Here is a 20,610-nt window from a genome sequence, read left to right on the forward strand (position 1 = left end):
TTTCACCCTTCAGGGGAGGCTCAGCTGCATGCTCTTTTCCTGGTTCTCCAAATCTTCATTTACCAGTATCAACAGCAAACAAACTGAAGAGATGGTATGCAAGCAAGTGCACAAAATGGAAGAAGAACAAAAGACTGAAGATGTCTAGTGCTGTTGCTCTGCCTTATTTTTTAATAAGACCGTTATAAATATTTTTAGAGTATCAAAAGAAAACATAATTCTGTGCACTTTATTTAAGCCATCAGTTCAGTCAGGCACATACGTATGTACTTAAATTAAAGAATGTGAGTAAATCCACCCCTACTCAGTAAATAATTTAAGCACATAATTAACTTCAAGAATAAATCATCCTATTGAAGTCAATGGGACTTCAGCACATGCTTAAACTTAAGTACATACTTTTGTGCTTGGATGAATTGAGGCATAGGAAGTGTTCTATCAGAGGTATAGTTAGTTTGTTTTTAAATTAATCAACTTCAGAACTTCAAGTTAACAGTATTCTTATAAAGAAAACAAGAAGGTAACATTTATTGCAACATTCCAACAAGTTTATTATACTTACATATTCAGATCAAAAAGTAATATCATAGGGTAGTAATACAATAAACCCAATTAAATAAAATCTGGCAATAACCCTGATTTTTAAGTCACATGATGATCCAGTAATGTAGATGGGAAAAGGTACATATATTTCATATTCGTTTCAAATACATTTGTCACAATATACAGCTTTTTTCAGAATAATTATAATAATTTTTCTTTTAAATTAAGCATATTTTATCAAAATTGTCCTTCGGCTCCTTCCCTCAGTTACCAAGACCTCTTTGATAGTGTGTCTGTTACCTTGTTTTAGAAAGCAGACACTTTAAAACCTTTTTTCCTAGAAAAATATAGTTCCACACCTATAACTCGGCCAACATTATTTTTCCACTGATCACTTCAGATTACCTGCCACAACTAAATTTTAATAAACATATTAAGATTTGAACACCATATTTTGCTGTATTACACTGCGATAAAAAATATCACCAAAAAACCTATTCATCTAATAAAACAACTTTTTATATATGAGTAATAAAATCCAACTCCTAAGTCATCAGGACTAGTTTAATATTCAGATTGCTACAGTGAATTTAATCACTTTACCGCATGCCTTAACTCATTTTTTAAAAAAATTCAACAACTATTGGTTTGATTATTGTTCTGAAACTTCAATCATATTTTATTATTTGGTATTTTTATTATAAGCCCAATATGCAGAAAGGACAGAACATATTTATAGGTCAGCAGACACAATAACTTCTCATGAAGTGTGCTACATAGAAATGGACAATTAGGCTTCAGAAGCTAATTAAGAGAGACCATTAAACTAATCCATCTGAATTTGCAACCATTGCTTGTTAGTTATTTAACTGACAATATGTCTCAACAGTTCAGCTGCTGAAATTCACAAAAGGATAAATCTGTTAATAGCAAATGTAATATAAAAGCAAAGTCACGATCAAATCCACTTTTCACATCACATTTCAAACCAAGAACATCAGGTCACGCCAGCCAGTTTGTAAAAGTTGTTCTAATCACAGATGATTCTCTGGGTCTTTGTCTTCAGGGAATATATTAGTACAATACTATGGAATCCTCCAGAATAAACACATGACCACTTCACCTGATGGCTATGGAAAATGGGAAAAGGCTACCGCATTCTGGGTGAATGCAGCATGACCACTTCACCTGATGGCTATGGAAAATGGGAAAAGGCTACCGCATTCTGGGTGAATGCAGCATAAGATGCAAGCCCAAAAACTATATTTGGATCCCCTGTATGTGGGAACAATGACTGGAAAATCAAGAGCAGTAGTTGAGACTCTGAAGAGAAGAAGAATGTACATTGTATATAAGAACCAAAATGGAAGGTGCTGAAATCCACAAACATCAGGGATGGTTACAAGATAATGTATGATGGTTCAGTAGCAAGGAGGAATGGGGTAAAAATAATCATAGTAGAAATATTAAAGAATAAGGTAGCAAACATCCAAAGGAACAGTTACCGGCTCATTAAAGTTAGAATAGCACTGAGCAGAGAACATTTATTTAATGTTATATGCACATACATGCCACAAGTTGGCTATACGATTGAGTAGGAGGAGCAATACAACAAGTATCACAAGTTAAGTACTTGATTATTGGAGCAGATCTCAGATCGACATTTGGGAGAACACAGGGAGAGTTACAATGAGTCTCTAAGGTGCCACAAGTACTCCTTTTCTTTTTGTCATGGAGGATGAGGCTTTGGAACCAGAAATTAAGTGGGTGAGGATATCTTTGCATTAGCTCAGAGCCCACAGCCTGATTGTTGCCAATACAAACTTTGTAAAGGAGGAGGAGCACCTATTCACATACAAGGATAGTGCCAACTGGACCCAGATCAATTACTTCCTGACAAAAGAAAGAGATCTAAAAAAATGTAAGAGACTGTAAAGTGATCCCAGGAGAATAGACTGCAAAGCAACACAGATTGCTTGTAATGAACTTCCTGGGTGAAAAAGCTATTGGATGGCAAAAGATAAGCTGTGGAACAAAGAATAAAGTGGTGGAGACTTGCAGATAGGGAAGTCAATCTGAGATTTAAGGATGAGGTACTGCAGTCATTGCACAATGACCAAACCAATTACGATGATACCAGTGAGATTTGGTGAAAAACATCCAATTTTACAGAAAGTGCTCAAGAAGTCTCTGGTAAAACAAAAGGAGATAAAATTTCATGGCAAAAAGATATGGTGGTCCAGCAATGTGCAGGAGGCAGTAAAGGAGAAAAGGTTTAAGCAATGGTGGAAAAGTTATGAGGAATACAAGCTTTAAAGAAAACAGCAAAAAGAGCAGTTGTGGGAGTTAAGAGTCTGGCATTTAAAGCTTTATATGCAGAACCAACAAAAGAAAGGGAAAAAGAAAATGTAGATTAGGCTAGATTAGGCAAAGAAGTAGAGAGGACTTGGTAGCAGTGAAGTGTGTCAAGGAAGAAAATGGAAGGCATTGAAGTCATTAGAAAGTAGCAGTGATTTTATGAGAAAGTGCTTAATGAAAAGAATGCGAAGAAACAGTTGAGGGAAGTATGCGCAAGCAATAACGACACAAGACCTATCACCATGGTGGAGACTCAGATAGCACTAAAGATGATGAAACATGGGAAGGCAGAGGGACCACACTGTGTATCAAATGAGGTATTTAGAGTATTAAGCCATGAGGGTGTGGTGATGATGGTGAACTTTTTCAACTTAATTTTCTGTATTGGAAAAATACCCAACAAGTAGAGGAAGAGCACACTGAAGGACCAATTATCTTCAAGAATAAAGGAGATGTGCTACAATGTGGTAATATTCAATGAGTCACATGATGAAATGGTTGGAAAAACTTTGGATAGAGCTGGAGCATCAAGTAAGTGACGACCTGGGATTATGCCAGGAAGAGCAACAGTGGATGCGGTAAAAAGAAAAGGAGTACTTGTGGCACCTTAGAGACTAACAAATTTATTTGAGCATAAGGTTTCGTGAGCTACAGTTCACTTCATCGGATGCATTCAGTGGAAAATACAGTGGGGAGATTTATATACATAGAGAACATGAAACACAGTGATAATCAAGGTGGGCAATTTCCAGCAGTTGACAAGAACGTCTGAGGAACAGTGGGGAGGTGGGAATAAACATGGGGAAATAGTTTTACTTTGTTTAATGACCCATCCACTCCCAGTCTCTATTCAAGCCTAAGTTCATTGTAAACAGTTTGCAAATTAATTCCAATTCAGCAGTCTCTCATTGGAGTCTGGTTTTGAAGTTTTTTTGTTGAAGAATTGCCACTTTTACATCTGTAATCGAGTGATCGAAGAGACTGAAGTGTTCTCCAACTGGTTTCTGAATGTTATAATTCTTGACGTCTGATTTGTGTCCATTTATTCTTTTATGTAGAGATTGTCCAGTTTGACCAATGTACATGACAGAGACGAATTGCTGGCACATATCACATTGGTAGATGTGCAGGTGAACGAGCCTCTGATAGTGTGGCTGATGTGATTAGGCCCTAGGATGGTGTCCCCTGAATAGATATGTGGACAAAGTTGGCAACGGGCTTTGTCGCAAGGATAGGTTCCTGGGTTAGTGGTTCTGTTGTGTGGTTGTTAGTGCGTATTTACTTCAGGTTAGGGGGCTGTCTGTAAGCAAGGACTGGCCTGTCTCCCAAGATCTGTGAGAGTGATGGGTTGTCCTTTAGGATAGGTTGTAGATCCTTGATGATGCGTTGGAGAGGTTTTAGTTGGGGCTAAAGGTGATGGCTTGTGGCATTCTGTTATTTTCTTTGTTGGGCCCGTCCTGTAGTAGGTGACCTGAGTATCCAAATCCCATTTGGAGTCATGGGAGAAGTGTCTGCTGAGGGCATCAGCAGCGGTATTCTGGATGCCCAGAAGGTAGACTCTGAAATTTGGATGTGGGTTGATTATGAGCCAGTTCCAGAGCTTTATAGCTTCAGTGCATCAGGAGCGGGACCTTGCTCCTCTCTGCTTGTTCATGTAAAACATGCAGGACATGTTGTCCGTCATGATTCTCTTCACTGGGAACAAATGGATCCAAGCATTCCTGACCATCCTGAGCTCCAACAGGTTGATGTGGAGATGGGTCTTATAGGTCAACCATCTGCCCTAAACCATGAGGGTACCGACATGGAATGCATTAGTGAGAGTTATTGACAGGGTTGGGCGGCAGAAAGGAACACCTGCACAGATGTGCAATCGCTCCTTCCACCAATTCAGAGAGTTCTTTACATGCAAGAGGACTGCCAAGATGTCCAAAGCATCTCTGGTGGGAGAACAGGCAATTTTCAACCAACCTTGGAAACAGCAGAGGTGTAAATTTGCATGATTGGTAACAAAGGTACATGCTTCCATGTGACCAAAGAGCTTAAAAGACAGTTCCTTCTTGATGTCTTAGGGCTTCCCTGAATCAACCTAACCAGTCCTGAAAGTTTCACAGATCCGTCTAAAGGGAGGTACAGTCTAGCTGTCACCAAGTCCAAGTACACACTATGAACTGAATTCCCTGCACGGTACTAATACAGATTTCTTTACTATTAGCTGTAGGACCAACTCTTAGAAAGGAGCAAGAGCCTTCTGAATGGAAGACAACACTGCCTTAAAAAAGCATCCTTTGAGAAACCAGTCATTGAGGTATAGGAAGATGAGAATCACTTCCTGTAGAAAGCAAGCCACTATTGCTAGAACCTTCGAGAACACCCTTGGATCCAAAGAGAGACTGAAGAGAAGCACTCTGATCTGGAAATGATCTTGGCCCACAGCAAATCGTAGGTATTTCCCATGTGATGGGTGATTGGCTATATTTAAGTAGGTGTCTTGGAGGACAAGGGACAAAAAACAAACAAGCAAACAAAATCTCCTTCCTCTAGAGCAGGAATTATAGTTACGAGAGTTACCATCCTGAATTTTGGGGGTTTCACAAACTTGTTTGGCTGTCATGGATCTAAGACTGGCCTCCAACTTCCATCCTTTTTCAGTAGGACCCTTTGCCCCTATAAAGGGAAGGAACCAGTTCTATCACTCCTAGACAGAGGGAAAAGTCCACCACTTGCCTTAGCAGAAACTCATGAGAGGGGTCCCTTAAGAGGGACAGGAAAGGGGCAGTGGGAAGGGAGGGACTTTCAGACTGGATAGTGTAACCTGAAGTTATGATCTCCAATACACATTGGTCTCTGGTGATCCACTTCCAAGTCCGGTGGAAATGGACAATGTGGTCCCCCAAGGGAGGGAGGCGTCATCTGCAAATATTATAAGTATACTCTCCACTCAACTATTCATTAGATTCATCTTCCCAGATTGACAATGAACCATTGATAACTATTCTTTCAGCATGATCTTTCAACCAATTGTGACAAACCATGCTGGCAATTACTTATCACCCTGTTATCCTCTAGGTACTCACAAATTGTTTAATCATTTGTTCCAGTATCTTTTCGGGTATTGTAGATCAGTCAGTCTCACTTCAGTTCCCTGCATCCTCTTCATTACCATTTTTAAAAACAGGTACCATGTTTGCCCTTCTCCAGTGCTCTGGCACCCCTCCTCCAGGAGTTCTCAAAGATAATTGCTAATGGTTACAAGATTGCTTCAGCTAGCTCTTTGAGTACCGTAGGATGAATTTCAGACTTGAGTACTTATAACTTATTTAACCTCTAAGACTCCAAACTTGAGTACTTCTAACTCTTCTAAATATACTTCAACCTGTTTTTTTCCCTATTTTGGTTTGTGTTCCTTCCCCCTTGTTGTTAATATTGTGTTGGACATGTGGTCACCATTAACCTTTTCAGTGAAGACTGAAGGAAAATAAGTTTCAAACACCTCAGCATCCTTTGTGTTATCAGTTATCTTCCTTCCAAGCCAAACAGAGGACCTACACTACCTTTCTTTGCCACTCTCTTGCTCCTAATATATTTAAAGAACCTCTTCTTATTGCCTTTTATGTCCCTTGCTAGGTGTAACTCATTTTGTGCTGTAGCCTTTCTGATTTTGCCCTACATGGTTGTGCTTTTTTTTTTTTTGCACTCCTCTTTAGCAGTTCGCCCGTTTCCACTTTTTGTAGGATTCCTTTTTGATTTTCAGGTCATTAAAGAGCTCCTGATTAAGCCACATTAGACTCTTACTATTCTTCCTAACTTTTTTTCGCATCAGGATAATTTGCAGTTGTGTCTTTAGTATTGTCTCCTTGACAAACTGCCAGCTGTCCTGAACTCCTTTATTAAATTAGATTTTCCTCCCAAGGGGGCCTTACCTACCAGTTCTCTGAGTTTGTTAAAGTTTTCTTTTTTGAAGAATCACTTCAATCTAAAAAGCAGAAGGCAATCTGTTATCAATCCAAACAAATCTCTGTTGTTTTTAAATAACTCCAAAAGAGACTTATTCAGAAATTTCCTCAGACATAAAGAGCTTTTTAAAACTTCAGCTAAAGCAAAACACTAATATTATATTCACCTTGAGACTCACATTGAGATTCTTAGAAAGTTTATGAGGTATCACTAACCTAGAGAAATAAATTTCCCTGTGGACTAGCCCAGAAAAGCTTTATGGTGCAAGTTAGTAAAACAATCCACACAAAACTCCCCTCCTGTGATTTATAGGTTCCCAAAAAGCCATAACTCTAAGAATAGCAAGAAAGGGCAAAAGGAAGCTCCTTTGCTCCTGCAATGAGTCCAAAGGCAATCACATCACCTGCAGAGCAAAGACATATTCCCACACATTCACACAATGAAAAACTGAGTGTACAAAACATCATGATTTTTAAACACACAATTTATTCTATTTGAACAGAAATTACATTTTTCTCAGGTATAGCTAATTTTACTTTATCCTAAGCAAGAGTGTGTGCAGGAATAAAAATTTGACTGCTTTTAGAAGTGCACGTTCTGTGTCCCCACCATGGCCCCAGAGGAGCTCGGTCTCTCTGCTGTGGTCCCGGGGCTGGAGGAGTTTTGTGTCCCCCGCCAATTACTGGAGCGGGGGTGTCATTCCCCTGCTTGCTGTCCTCCTCCCTCCCCCAGTCCACACCCCTGATCCTAAGGACGGCACTCAAGCAGGGACAATTGGTGTATTTTTCTGAGAGTGAGAGTGTATGCACACTTTATATCAACCGGATTTGTGATAAACAGCTGCACAACACAGTGCTCAAATAAGAAGCCAAGGGAATCCCCAGATAACACCAATTAAGAAGCACATGCTAATGTCAGTAACTAGACTTTCGAATGGTTCCTGATCCGAAGCCTACAGAAGTCAAGGCTTTAGTTCTAAAATGGATGTGTGTACCAGAATCGCATATCTGATTACTACAATTTATAGAAAGATCCAGAGGGAAAGAAATTGGGTCACTAAGGGTATGTCTACACTACCTGCCGGATCAGCGGGCAGGGATCGATTTATTGGATCTAGTCTAGACATGATATATCGACCCCTCCGAGCACTCTCCCATCGATTCCTGTACTCCAGTGCCGCGAGAGGCACAGGCAGAGTCGACGGGTGAGCGCAGCAGTCGACTCACCACGGGGAAGACACCACTGTAAGTCGATCTAAGTACGTCGACTTCAGCTAAGTTATTCACATAGCTGAAGTTGCGTAACTTAGATCGATCCCCCGCCCAGTGTAGACCAGAGCTAAGAGTTTAACTCAAGATGATCTAAGTGAGGTCAATTTTATATCAGACCTGTTTATTTCAGTGTGAGTGTGCCAAGTAGTTGGAAAAGAGTTTATGTTAAAACCACCAAGAGCAAGTGTCTGAAGAGAATATAGCATCCACCCATAGGTGCTGGAACTAGGGGTGCTGCCGCACTCCCTGGCTTGAAGTAGTAATAACCCAATACACGGTTTCTGCCTTCAGTATCCCCATTATACAAATTGTTTCAATACCATGGCATCTGCCCATCAGTGAAAGCAGCACAATGTCAAATTCTAGAGTAGTCTGAATTTTGGAAATAGGCAGAGAGAGGCAAAGGTATATTATATTTTCTTTTTACAAGGTCAGAAACCTTTCTTTGTAACAAATTTCCTTTCTGAACAGGATATTAGAGGGTTCTACATAAATACATCTATCACTTGTCACGCCTTCTAACTTTGGACCTGCAGCTACTGAGTTCCAAAAAGCAAGTCATGCTTAGTGCAAACCACCAGCTGAAATTTCATGGTTAAAAATTATTTTAATGCTGCAAAGCTACAGATAAATATTGGAATTCCTAAGGAACTGGGGGAAAATTGCCACAGAATTCATTGACTGTTTGTGGGGGACAAAAATAAGAGGTATTAAGGTGAAACTAAACACAAGGGTTATCTGCTGAAATTGAACAATTACAGCATACAGGGCACATCCTAAAAACCACTGCTTGTGTGAATAACCCTTCCTCAGACCTAGAGACTGGGAATGGATGAGTCATTACACAAAGTAAAACTATTTCCCCATGTTATTTCTCCCCGCCACCCCACCCCACCCCCCACTGTACCTCAGATATTCTTGTTAACTGCTGGAAATAGCCTACCTTGCTTGTCACCATGAAAGGTTTTCCTCCTTCTTCCCCCCCCCCCCCGCCCCCCCGCTGCTGGTGATGGCTTATCTTAAGTGATCGCTCTCCTTACAGTGTGTATGATAAACCCATTGTTTCATGTTCTCTGTGTGTCTTTATCAATCTCCCCTCTGTTTTTTCCACCAAATGCATCCGATGAAGTGAGCTGTAGCTCACGAAAGCTTATGCTCTAATAAATTTGTTAGTCTCTAAGGTGCCACAAGTACACCTTTTCTTTATGGGGAAATAGTTTTACTTTGTGTAATGACTCATCCATTCCCAGTCTCTATTCAAGCCTCAGTTAATTGTATCCAGTTTGCAAATTAATTCCAATTTAGCAGTCTCTCGTTGGAGTCTGTTTTTGTTATAGAGTAACTAGTGACTATTACTATTTTATGCAAACAAATAGTCACAATTTAGGAGGCAATTAAAATTGACTAGCCTTATCTTGTCTTGTGATGATCTAGTAAGCATCCCTGATTCAAATTCAAAGAGGTGTAGAGAACACCTAGCTTGGAAGATAGAGACTGCAATTTTAGGATAGTCATAAGCAGCTGCATCAGAAATATCAACATGGATAGACTGTATTGTGGTGGTCTTCCTCCCATTCTCATTCCCTTCTGGACATATTCGATATTGCTAGAAAAGATGTCAATATGGGCCTCAGAAATCATGCCAGGAATATAGTGGAAGCATTCTGTCACTGTAATGTAGACAGGCTGAGAGGCTTTGTGCATAGACACCCCAATTAAGCAAAACAATTAAGCTCATGCTTAAACTTTAAGCATGTGAACAATCGCATTGAAGTAAAAAAGACTACTTCAATGCTTGAAGTTAAGCATGTGATACCTTAGTACTAGATAAAGCCGAAACTGAAGTCCTGCATTAACTGTGCTTCTTGTGATTAGCTGAAAACTGGTGAAGTATTTCAAACTGGCTAAGCACAACAGAAGATTTATTCCCTACCCAAAACAGCTTACATAAATTTATGCAGTTATGTACTTAGTCTGTCTCTCTCTCTCTCTCTCTCTCTCTCTCTCTCTCTCTCTCCCACACACACACAATGAAACGGAACTGAAATAAATTGCCCCAATATAAAAATACCACTTTGAACCTTTACATGTCTGAAGCTGCTGGTAAAAGTTCTTAACACTCTCAATCTAGTAACCACAAACATTACTGTGACTGTCTTGTTAAAAGAATTGTTAGGGATTCAGTTGAGTACCACAGAAAAGGAAGGAAGGAAGAATGTGAAGCAAAATTCTTCACATTCCTGTTTTCATTAAATAATTAATGTGCATAATTAGCTGTATTCTTAAAGATTATCATAAGGGGCATTTTAATATGTTATTCTAACTATTAAAAGAAAATGTTGTGTGAAGTCTATAAAGTGAAATATTAAGTTATTTAGCATTATCTTATATTTGTTTATACTTAGAAGGGAACAAGTTTATCTGTGTCTAAACTATAAAATAATCCAGAAGCATAGCTAAATTTCGGAAACCACAACAGAAGTTGTTGTGATTTACAGAAGTTGTGACATATTTTATTTTCTATGGTAGCTGCCATTATACTCTTTACAACTGCTATTGTAAGTAATATTAATCAGAATAGTTATTAAACGTTGAAATTAAGAATGAGAAATACTACAGTAACATTAATTCTTGTAAGGGCAAAAATTTCAGGATTGCTAAGGCAATTACTGTATACTGTGCTTCTTATTAAACCTTCCTTTCAATAAACTTACGTCTGAGAAAATGATGATAAACCTTATACACGATCATAACTCAATATATATAAAATTGCTGGTTCTTACCCTTGCCTTACTTTGAGTACCTCAACCATGACTGTGATCACACCCAGTCTACTCCAATATTCCCAAAATAGGAACCAAATTCCACTAATTTAAAAAAAATCTGATTTTACATAAATTAAAAGAAAGAGGAGCTACTGGGATCAAATATTAAAGAACAGCAGAAGAGGTTTTTTTGAGCTTGCCAAATATATTTTATTCTTCCAAATCTAACAAGTACGTTATTGCTTAAAAATCAAGAAACAAAGCATCACTACAGGACAAAAAGTATTTAAAGGAACTCACTGATATAGTACTCTTGCACACTACTTGTGTAACCATACACTGCAGAGTATCCAAAAATGATGATCATGACAACATCTCTGCTGTCCAACTCTACTATATGCGCTGAATGACCCTCCACAGCATACTGTTGGCCATGCACAAGTACTGCAGGAATTTTGGTACTCCATGTTTGACTGTTTATGCTGAATATCCACAGCTCATCAGTGACATTCCCATTATTTGTTTCAATTTTGCCTCCATACATGTAGATGTCTTCCTATTAAAATTAGAGAAAAAAATGAAGTTAAAGAAGATCACATCCAAACTGCATTATTGCTACACCGTATATAAGAATGTAAGTGAACAACCTCTTATAAATACTTAAACAAAGGCTATGATCATCAGCTAATTATCAGCCCTGCTTCCAGATACAGCCCTTTGAGCTTAAGCAACAATGACGTTAAAAAGAATATTTCACCAGAACGAACCCTAATAGAGTGAAAAAATAAGACAAAAATCAATCTCAAATATGGATATTTCAAGGATAAATTTTAAAGTTTTAGGCACTTTTCACACTCGTTAGAGCTCTAGTCAGAGTTCTGAAAGATTTTTAAATGATTCCTTTTTGAAATATGTACAGATATTCCAACTTTCTTTCCTATCCCCTGCAGCATAATCTAAGGCTATGGCTACACTACAACCTAGGGATTGATTCATAGTTCCCATAGACCTACTCATGCTAATTCTCATAGATTCATAGATACTAAGGTCAGAAGGGACCATTCTGATCATCTAGTCTGACCTCCTGCACAGTGCAAGCCACAGAATCTCACCCACCCACTCCTATGAAAAACCTCACCCATGTCTGAGCTATTGAAGTCCTTAAATCATGGTTTAAAGACTTCAAGGAGCAGAGAAGCCTCCCTCAAGTCAACCATGCCCCATGCTATAGAGGAAGGCGAAAAACCTCCAGGGCCTCTCCAATCTGCCCTGGAGGAAAATTCCTTCCCAACCCCAAATATGGCAATCAGCTAAACCCTGAGCATATGGGCAAGATTCACCAGCCAGATACTACAGAAAATTCTTTCCTGGCTAACTCAGATCCCATCCATCTAATATCCCATCTCAGGGGATTTGGCCTATTTACCCTGAATATTTAAAGATCAATTACTTACCAAAATCCCATTATCCCATCATACCATCTCCTCCATAAACTTATCAAGTAGAATCTTAAAGCCAGATAGATCTTTTGCCCCCACTGCTTCCCTTGGAAGGCTATTCCAAAACTTCACTCCTCTGATGGTTAAAAACCTTCGTCTGATTTCAAGTCTAAACTTCCTGGTGGCCAGTTTATACCCATTTGTTCTTGTGTCCACATTGGTGCTGAGCTGAAATAATTCCTCTCCCTCTCCTGTATTTATCCCTCTGATATATTTATAGAGAGCAATCATATCTCCCCTCAACCTTCTTTTAGTTAGGCTAAACAAGCCAAGCTCCTTAAGTCTCCTTTCATAAGACAAGTTTTCCATTCCTCGGATCATCCTAGTAGCCCTTCTCTGTACCTGCTCCAGCTTGAATTCATCCTTTTTAAACATGGGAGACCAGAACTGCACACAGTATTCTAGGTGAGGTCTCACCAGTGCCTTGTATAACCGTACTAAAACCTCCTTATCCCTACTGGAAATGCCTCTCCTGATGCATTCCAAAACCGCATTAGCTTTTTTCACAGCCATATCACATTGGCAGTTCATAGTCATCCTATGATCAACCAATACTCCAAGGTCCTTCTCCTCTTCTGTTACTTCTAAATGATGCGTCCCCAACTTATAACTAAAATTCTTGTTATTAATCCCTAAATGCATAACTTTACACTTCTCACTATTAAATTTCATCCTATTACTATTACTCCAGTTTACAAGGTCATCCAGATCCTCCTGTATAATATCCCGATCCTTCTCCGAATTGGCAATACCTCCCAGCTTTGTATCATCTGCAAACTTTATTAGCACACTCCCACTTTTAGTGCCAAGGGCAGTAATAAAAAGATTAAATAAGATTGGTCCCAAAACCGATCCCTGAGGAAATCCACTGGTAACCTCCCTTCAACCTGACAGTTCGCTTTTCAGTAGGACCCGTTACAGTGTCCCCTTTAACCAATTCCTTGTACACCTTTTGATGATCATATTGATCCCCACCTTCTCCAATTTAACTAATAATTCCCCATGTGGCACGGTATCAAATGCCTTACTGAAATCTAGGTAAATTAGATCCACTGCATTTCCTTTATCTAAAAAAGCTGTTACCTTTTCAAAAAAGGAAATTAGGTTGGTTTGGCACGATCTACCTTTTGTAAAACCATGTTGTATTTTGTCCCATTTACCATTGACTTCAATGTCCTTAACTAATTTCTCCTTCAAAATTTTTTCCAGGACCTTGCATACTACAGATTTCAAACTAACTGGCCTGTAGTTACCCGGATCATTTTTTTTTCCTTTCTTAAAAATAGGAACTATATTAGCAATTCTCCAATCATTCGGTACTACTTCTGAGTTTACAGATTCATTAAAAATTCTTGCTAATGGGCTTGCAATTTCAGGTGCCAATTCCTTTAATATTCTTGGATGAAGATTATCTGGGCCCCCCGATTTAGTCCCATTAAGCTGTTTCAGTTTCGCTTCTACCTCAGATATGGTAATATCTACCTCCATATCCTCATTCCCATTTATCATGCTACCATTATCCCCAAGATCCTCTTTAGCCTTATTAAAGACTGAGGCAAAGTATTTGTTTAGATATTGGGCCATGCCTAGATTATCTTTAATCTCCACTCCATCCTCAGTGTTAAGCGGCCCCACTTCTTCTTTCTTAGTTTTATTCTTATTTATATGGCTATAGAACCTTTTATTATTGGTTTTAATTCCCTTTGCAAGGTCCAACTCTACTTGACTTTTAGCCCGTCTCACTTTATCCCTACATGTTCTGACCTCAATTAGGTAGCTTTCCTTGCTGATCCCTCCCATCTTCCACTCCCTGTATGCTTTCTGCTTCTTCTTAATCACCTCTCTAAGATGCTTGCTCATCCAGCTTGGTCTACAACTCCTTCCTATGAATTTTTTCCCCTTTCTTGGGATACAGGCTTCCGATAGCTTCTGCAGCTTTGATTTAAAGTAATCCCAGGCCTCCTCTACCTTTAGATCCATAAATTCTTCAGTCCAATCCACTTCCCTAACTAATTTCCTTAATTTTTGAAAGTCAGCACTTTTGAAATCAAAAACCTTAGTTGCAGATTTATTTTTGTTAATCCTTCCATTTAGTTTGAACTGAATTAGCTCATGATCACTTGAGCCAAGATTGTCCCCTACAACCATTTCTTCTATGAGGTCCTCGCTACTCACCAAAATTAAATCTAAAATGGCATCCCCTCTAGTCAGTTCAGCAACTACTTGATGAAGGAATCCATCAGCTATTGCATCTAGGAAAATCTGAGCCCTATTATTATTACTAGCACTGGTCCTCCAGTCTATATCTGGGAAGTTAAAGTCTCCCATGATCACGCAGTTTCCATTAGTATTTACTTTATTAAAGACATTAAAAAGGGCTCTATCCATATCTAAATTAGATCCCGGAGGTCTATATCACACCCCAAGCACTATCGTAGGAGAGGCTTTACTAGTTTTCTTCCCCAATGTAATTTTTGCCCACACGGACTCTGTCTTATCCATTGCATCGCTTCTTATTTCTTTACATTCTACCTCATCATTGATATACAATGCTACTCCACCACCTTTACCTTTGTTTCTTTCTTTCCTAAACAGCACATACCCTTCAATACCTGTAGTCCAGTCATGACTACTATTCCACCATGTTTCTGTTATCCCTATAATATCTGGTTTCACTTCCTGCACCAGTAGCTCTAGTTCCTCCATTTTGTTACCTAGGCTCCTCGCATTGGTGTATCTTAATTTTTGCTGTTTTGCCTCGCTCACATTTTGTACCCTATTAGGCACAGTCATTCTACAGCCAGTATAACCTATTAGACTAGTATCCACACCGCCCTCGCTCCTTATATACATTCTCCTACCCACGGCTGTATCCTTTCTTACTTCGTCTTCTTCCCTCTCAATGCTAAAATCTGGCATGGAGATTTCCTGGACATCTCCCATCCATCTCCCCCTAATTCCTAGTTTAAAGCTCTCTTTTTCAGTTGTGCCAGTCTCAATCCTAGAAGTCTATTTCCTTCCCTACTCAGATGAAGTCCATCCCGAGAGAACTGTCCTCTGTCTGTGAATGCCTCCCAGTGGCCATACATCCCAAAGCCCTCCTTATAGCACCACTGCCTAAGCCATCTGTTGACAGTCATAATCTTGTCACACCTTTGTTGCCCTTCTCTAGGAACAGGAAGGATCCCGCTAAAGATCACCTGAGCCTCAATTTCCTTAAGCATCTTCCCCAGGCTAGCATAGTCTCCCTTAATACTTTCCAGCAAGAATCTAGCCGTATCATTTGTTCCCACATGAAGGATAATTAGGGGATTCTTTCCCGCTCCCTTTAGGATCCTTTTCAACCTCAGGTCTACATCCCGTATCTTAGCACCCGGAAGACAGCACACCCTTCTATTCTCTAGATCAGCTCTAGTTACAGGCCTGTCTATTCTTCTCAAGAAAGAGTCCCCGATCACATAGACCTGCCTTTTCCTGGTGACTGTGCTATTCTCCAGTCTCTCCCCTGTTCCCTCTGGCTGCAAGTTCTTTCCATTCCTATTTTCCCTTACAATCTTCTTCAACCCATCCTGTATCCTCCTGGGGCTCATATTTGGTCTAGTCTCCCTTGACTCTTCCGCTTTTCCTATAGGACTAGCCTCTCTTCTCTCTTCTTCCTTACCCTTCCACCTTCAACAAGTACCTGCTGAGCCCCTTCTTCATTTTCCAACTCTGCAAACCTGTTCCTAAGCTCTATTTCTCCTTCACTAGCCCATCTTTTCCTCTGCCTGGTTCTTTGAGTCACATGCTTCCACTGACCACTTTCCTCACCCAGTCTCCCCTCAAAATTCCCCAGCCCTGCTTCCATCTGTGAGTCTGAGTTTTTCCCTTCAGATACCTCATATCTTTGCTCTATCATCTGCTCAAACGCCTTCCTAAACTCAACGAGACTTTCCACCTGCATCTCCAAACCTCGGATCTTTTCCTCCATCAGCTCTATCAGACGACATTTCATGCAGAAAAAACTCTTACCAGTTCCCCCCTCCAGGATCATGTACATACCACAGCTTCCACATCCAGTCATCCTCAATGTGTCTTCCACTACAGGAGTCACTCCCACAGCTGCCTCCATATCTGTCATCGCCTTCCCACCTAAGTCCTGTTAATCTGGGAAACACAAGTCACACCAAAAAGACCAACCCCCCCCCCAGCAAAAGCAAACCCTAAACAAGCACCGCAATACAAACTCCCACTCAAACTCCCCTGTTTACAGCTCTGTTTGCTAGCTCCTGTGCCACTGCAGCTGTCTGTGCCGCTGCCTGACTGGCTGGCTACCTTTATAGGACCCCTAGTCAGAAGCCCCACCCCCTAAGCAGGGCTCAGCTGCTCTCAGCACAAAGCCCCACCCCCTAATCAGGGCTCGGCTGCTCTCCCAGCACAAAGCCCCTACACACACACAAATACTAAAAATACAAAACCAACTACAACTACCTTCTCCTCCAACAGAACTCCCACTCAAACTCCCCTGTTTAGAGCTCTGTTTGCTAGCTCCTGTGCCGCTGCATCTGTCTGTGCTCATCTGAGCTAGCATGCTAAAAATAGTAGTGTAGCTGCAGAAGCACAGGCAGTGGCAGCAGAAGTATGGGTTAGCTGTCCTGAGAATGTAACCCCGAGGTTCAGGCGAGACAGCTAGTCTATGCCACCACTGCCACTGCCTGCACTACTGCAACCACCCCACTATTCTTTGGCATGCTAGTCAGATGCTCACTGGAGAGTTACATCTGAATTGAGGTTGTTCTGACTTGAGCCACTTCGATGCTAAGCTAATGATTATTTTTGTGACATTTTTACAGATGCAAAGTAAATATCTTCATATCAGAGATACATTCTGAATATAAGTACAAATCTTTAAAAGCATTTGTGTAATGAAAGTATTTATTACAGATCATTAGCTTTTATTTACAAATACTATGTATTAACATTTCAATTTTTCACTACAAGTTGATCTATTATTTATCCAGAAACAACATACACAGCTCAACCCAACCACTGTTAGAGAGTTTGTGAACAGTCTAACCATCAGGAATAATTAAACTGAATTTAGGTTTCATCAATACACGTTTATAACCCAATAAGGAAAAAAAATTTCTGTAACATTTGTGGTCAGGGTTTTCTATGAAGATACTACAAAATCAGGTTTTCTAAATTACATATTATTCCCATGAAGACTGATTTACAACTCAGAGTAAAACAGCAAAGGAAAGAAATGCTTTTAAAAAAAGTCCAGTGCATAATCATCTAAGGAAATAATACTGATTATACCTGTATGGGAAGTGAGAAGAAATCCTTGCCAGTTGCCGAATTAAATAGATTTACTGCACAGTATGAAGAACTAACAGATTGAAAACAGATTTTTCTATAATGGATTACATGCAAAAGTTCATTTATATAAAATCCTCACATTTTCCTGTTTGCACCACCAAGCCCCATTCCATGCTCTTTCTCATTTTTGGTAAATGGACAATATATTTTTTAAAAATTTTAAAAATAAATGCACAGCTTCAACATAACTGAACCGAAGCATGTCACAAACCAAAAAATTCAAAATCATAGAAGATTAGGGTTGGAAGAGACCTCAGGAGGTCATCGAGTCCAACTCCCTGCTCAGAGCAGGACCAAAAATGCCCAGTAATTCTTATCTGGAGAATATGCTGTCTTCCCAAAGAGTAGGTGTTAAATGTTAATGATGGAAGTAAAAAAAACAAAACCACCACACACACACACACACACACACACGGCATGGAAAAAACTGTTACCTACCTTTCAAAACTGTTGTTCTTTGAGATGTGCTGCTCATATCTATTCCATTCTAGATGTGTGCATGCCCACATGCACAGTTGTCGGAGACTTTTGCCATAGTGCCATCTGTAGGGCCAGCTGTGCCGTCCCCTTGAGTGCCACGCTCATGCGTTGGTATATCAGGTACAGCCAGCTCTACACCCTCTCAGTTCCTTCTTGCTGGCAACTCAAACAGAAGGGTAGGATGGGAGGTAATGGAATGGACTTGAGCAATATACCTCGAAGAACAACAGTTACAAAACATAGGTAACATTTTTTTCTTCTTCGAGCGTTTGCTTATGTCGATTCCATTCTAGATGACTCACAAGCAGTATCCCTGGAGGTAGGCTTGGAGTTCACAGACATACAGCTTGTAACACTGCTCTACCGAAGCCAGTGTTGTCTCGGGCTTGCTGGGTAAGCTCATAGTGAGACACAAATGTATATATGGGGACCAGATGGCAGCCCTGCAGATATCAGAAATTGGCACATGGGCCAGGAAGGCTGCTGATGAGGCTTGTGCTCTAGTTGAGTGGACAGTTATAATTGTCAGTGGAGGCACCTTTGCCTGATGATAGCGGAATCGGATGCAGGCTGTGATCCAAGATTAAATTCTCTGGGGACACTGGATGACCCTTCATCCTATCTGCCACCACAACGAACAACTGCGTCAACTTACAAAATGGCTTGGTCCTCTCGATGCAGAAGGCTAGCGCTCTCCTGACATCCAGGGAGTGCAACCTACATTTCTCCTCAGACTTATGAGGCTTTGGGCAGAAGACTGGCAAGAATATGTCCTGGCTTGTGTGAAATTGCCAAACCGCCTTGGGCATGAAAGCCGGATGTGGCTGCAACTGGACCTTGTCCTTGAAGAACACCATATAGGGTGGCTCCAAGAAAGCGCCTTAATCTCAGAGGCCCTTTGGGAAGAAGTTATTGCCACCAGGAATGACACCTTCCCGGAGAGCAGAAGAAGGGAACAGGTCGCCAAGGGCTCGAAGGGAGCTTTCATGAGCCGTACGAGTACCAGATTCAGGCCCCAAGGAGGGACTGGGTCCTGGACTTGAGGGTAGAGCCACTCCAGACCTTTTAAGAACTAGACCATCATGCTATGAATGAAACCAATCTGCCCTGGAAGAGAGGGTTAAAGGCTGATATAGTAGTCAAATGGATCTTAATTGATGAAACGGACAAATTCTGTAGCATGAGATGCATAAGGCAGTCCAGGATCAGCTGCAGCAAGGCCTGCTCAGGCCTAATGTCTTGGGCCAAGACCCAGCACATGAATAGTTTCCATTTAGCCAAATAGATTGCTCTTGTTGAGGACTTTTTACTCCCCAGTAGGACCTGCTGGAATCGGGCCAAACATTCTGCTCCTCAGTTGTTAACCATGGAACAACCAAGCTATGAGGTGCAGTGCTGCCAGATTCAGGTACAGGAGCCGGCCGTGATTCTGCGATAAGCGACCTCACTAGTGGGGCAGTGACACTGGAGTTGTCACTGACAGATCAGTGAGCATGCCGAACCAGTGCTGGTGAGGCCAAGCCGGGGCTATCAGGATGACCTTGGCTGTGTCCTGCTTGATCTTCATGAGGCCTTTTGAAGCAACAGCACCAGCAGGAAAACATAGATCAAAGTCCCCGACCAAGGAAGCATAAAGGCGACAGACAGGGAGCCCCTGTCAATCGAAATGAGCAGAACCGGTGGCACTTCCTGTTCTGGCGAGTCATGAGTAAGTCCACCTGGGAAGACCCCCACTTTCAGAAGATCTGGTCGACCACATCGGGGTGGAGAGACCACTCGTGATGAGATGAGACAGTTCTGCTTAGGCGATCTGCCAATACGTTCCTGGTTCCAGGGAGGAGTGCTGCCACGGGATTATGGGACTTTTGTGTGCAGCATGCCATTAGTCTGAGGGCTTCCTGGCAGAGGATTAACAACCTGGCTCTGCCCTTCTTGTCTATATAAAGCATTGTGATGGTGTTGTCTGTCAGAACTTGACACACTTTGCTGTGTAACTGGGACCAAAAAGCCAGGCAGGCCAGGCAAAATGCCCTAAGCTTCCTGACATTCATATGGAAGGAGCTGTCAACCCCCGAATAGCGGCCCCGTGTACTGAGCTGGCCTAGGTGGGCTCCCCAGCCTAGCTCCAAGGCATCGGACACCAGAGTCCGCGACAGAGATGGGACCGCGAAGGCTGCTCTGCACATGATCCCACAATCTGCCCTTGATGAGCCAATTGTCGAGATAAGGATAGACCTGGACCCCCACGACGCCTCAGGTAAGTGGCTACAGGGGCCATGCATTTTGTAAAGACCATGGGGCTCAGGAGAGGCCAAAGGGGAGAGCCAAGAACTGGAAATGGCGCTGGCCCACCAGAAAATGGAGGAACCATCTGTG

General features: G+C 41.1%; 1 protein-coding gene across 4 annotated transcripts in view; it reads right to left on the reverse strand.

Moving 5' to 3' along the window:
• The window catches only part of ATRNL1 (attractin like 1), a 1,048,037-nt gene that overhangs the window by 849,142 nt on the left and 178,285 nt on the right, over positions 1–20,610 (reverse strand). For all 4 annotated transcript variants that reach the window (XM_043518640.1, XM_038411471.2, XM_043518642.1 and 1 more), the window contains one exon: positions 11,195–11,450. In XM_043518640.1, coding sequence (XP_043374575.1) covers positions 11,195–11,450 — 256 coding nt within the window. The remainder of the gene's footprint in view (positions 1–11,194; positions 11,451–20,610) is intronic.

The sequence above is a fragment of the Dermochelys coriacea genome, chromosome 7, assembly GCF_009764565.3.
Source record: "Dermochelys coriacea isolate rDerCor1 chromosome 7, rDerCor1.pri.v4, whole genome shotgun sequence".
Classification (NCBI taxonomy): domain Eukaryota; kingdom Metazoa; phylum Chordata; order Testudines; family Dermochelyidae; genus Dermochelys; species Dermochelys coriacea.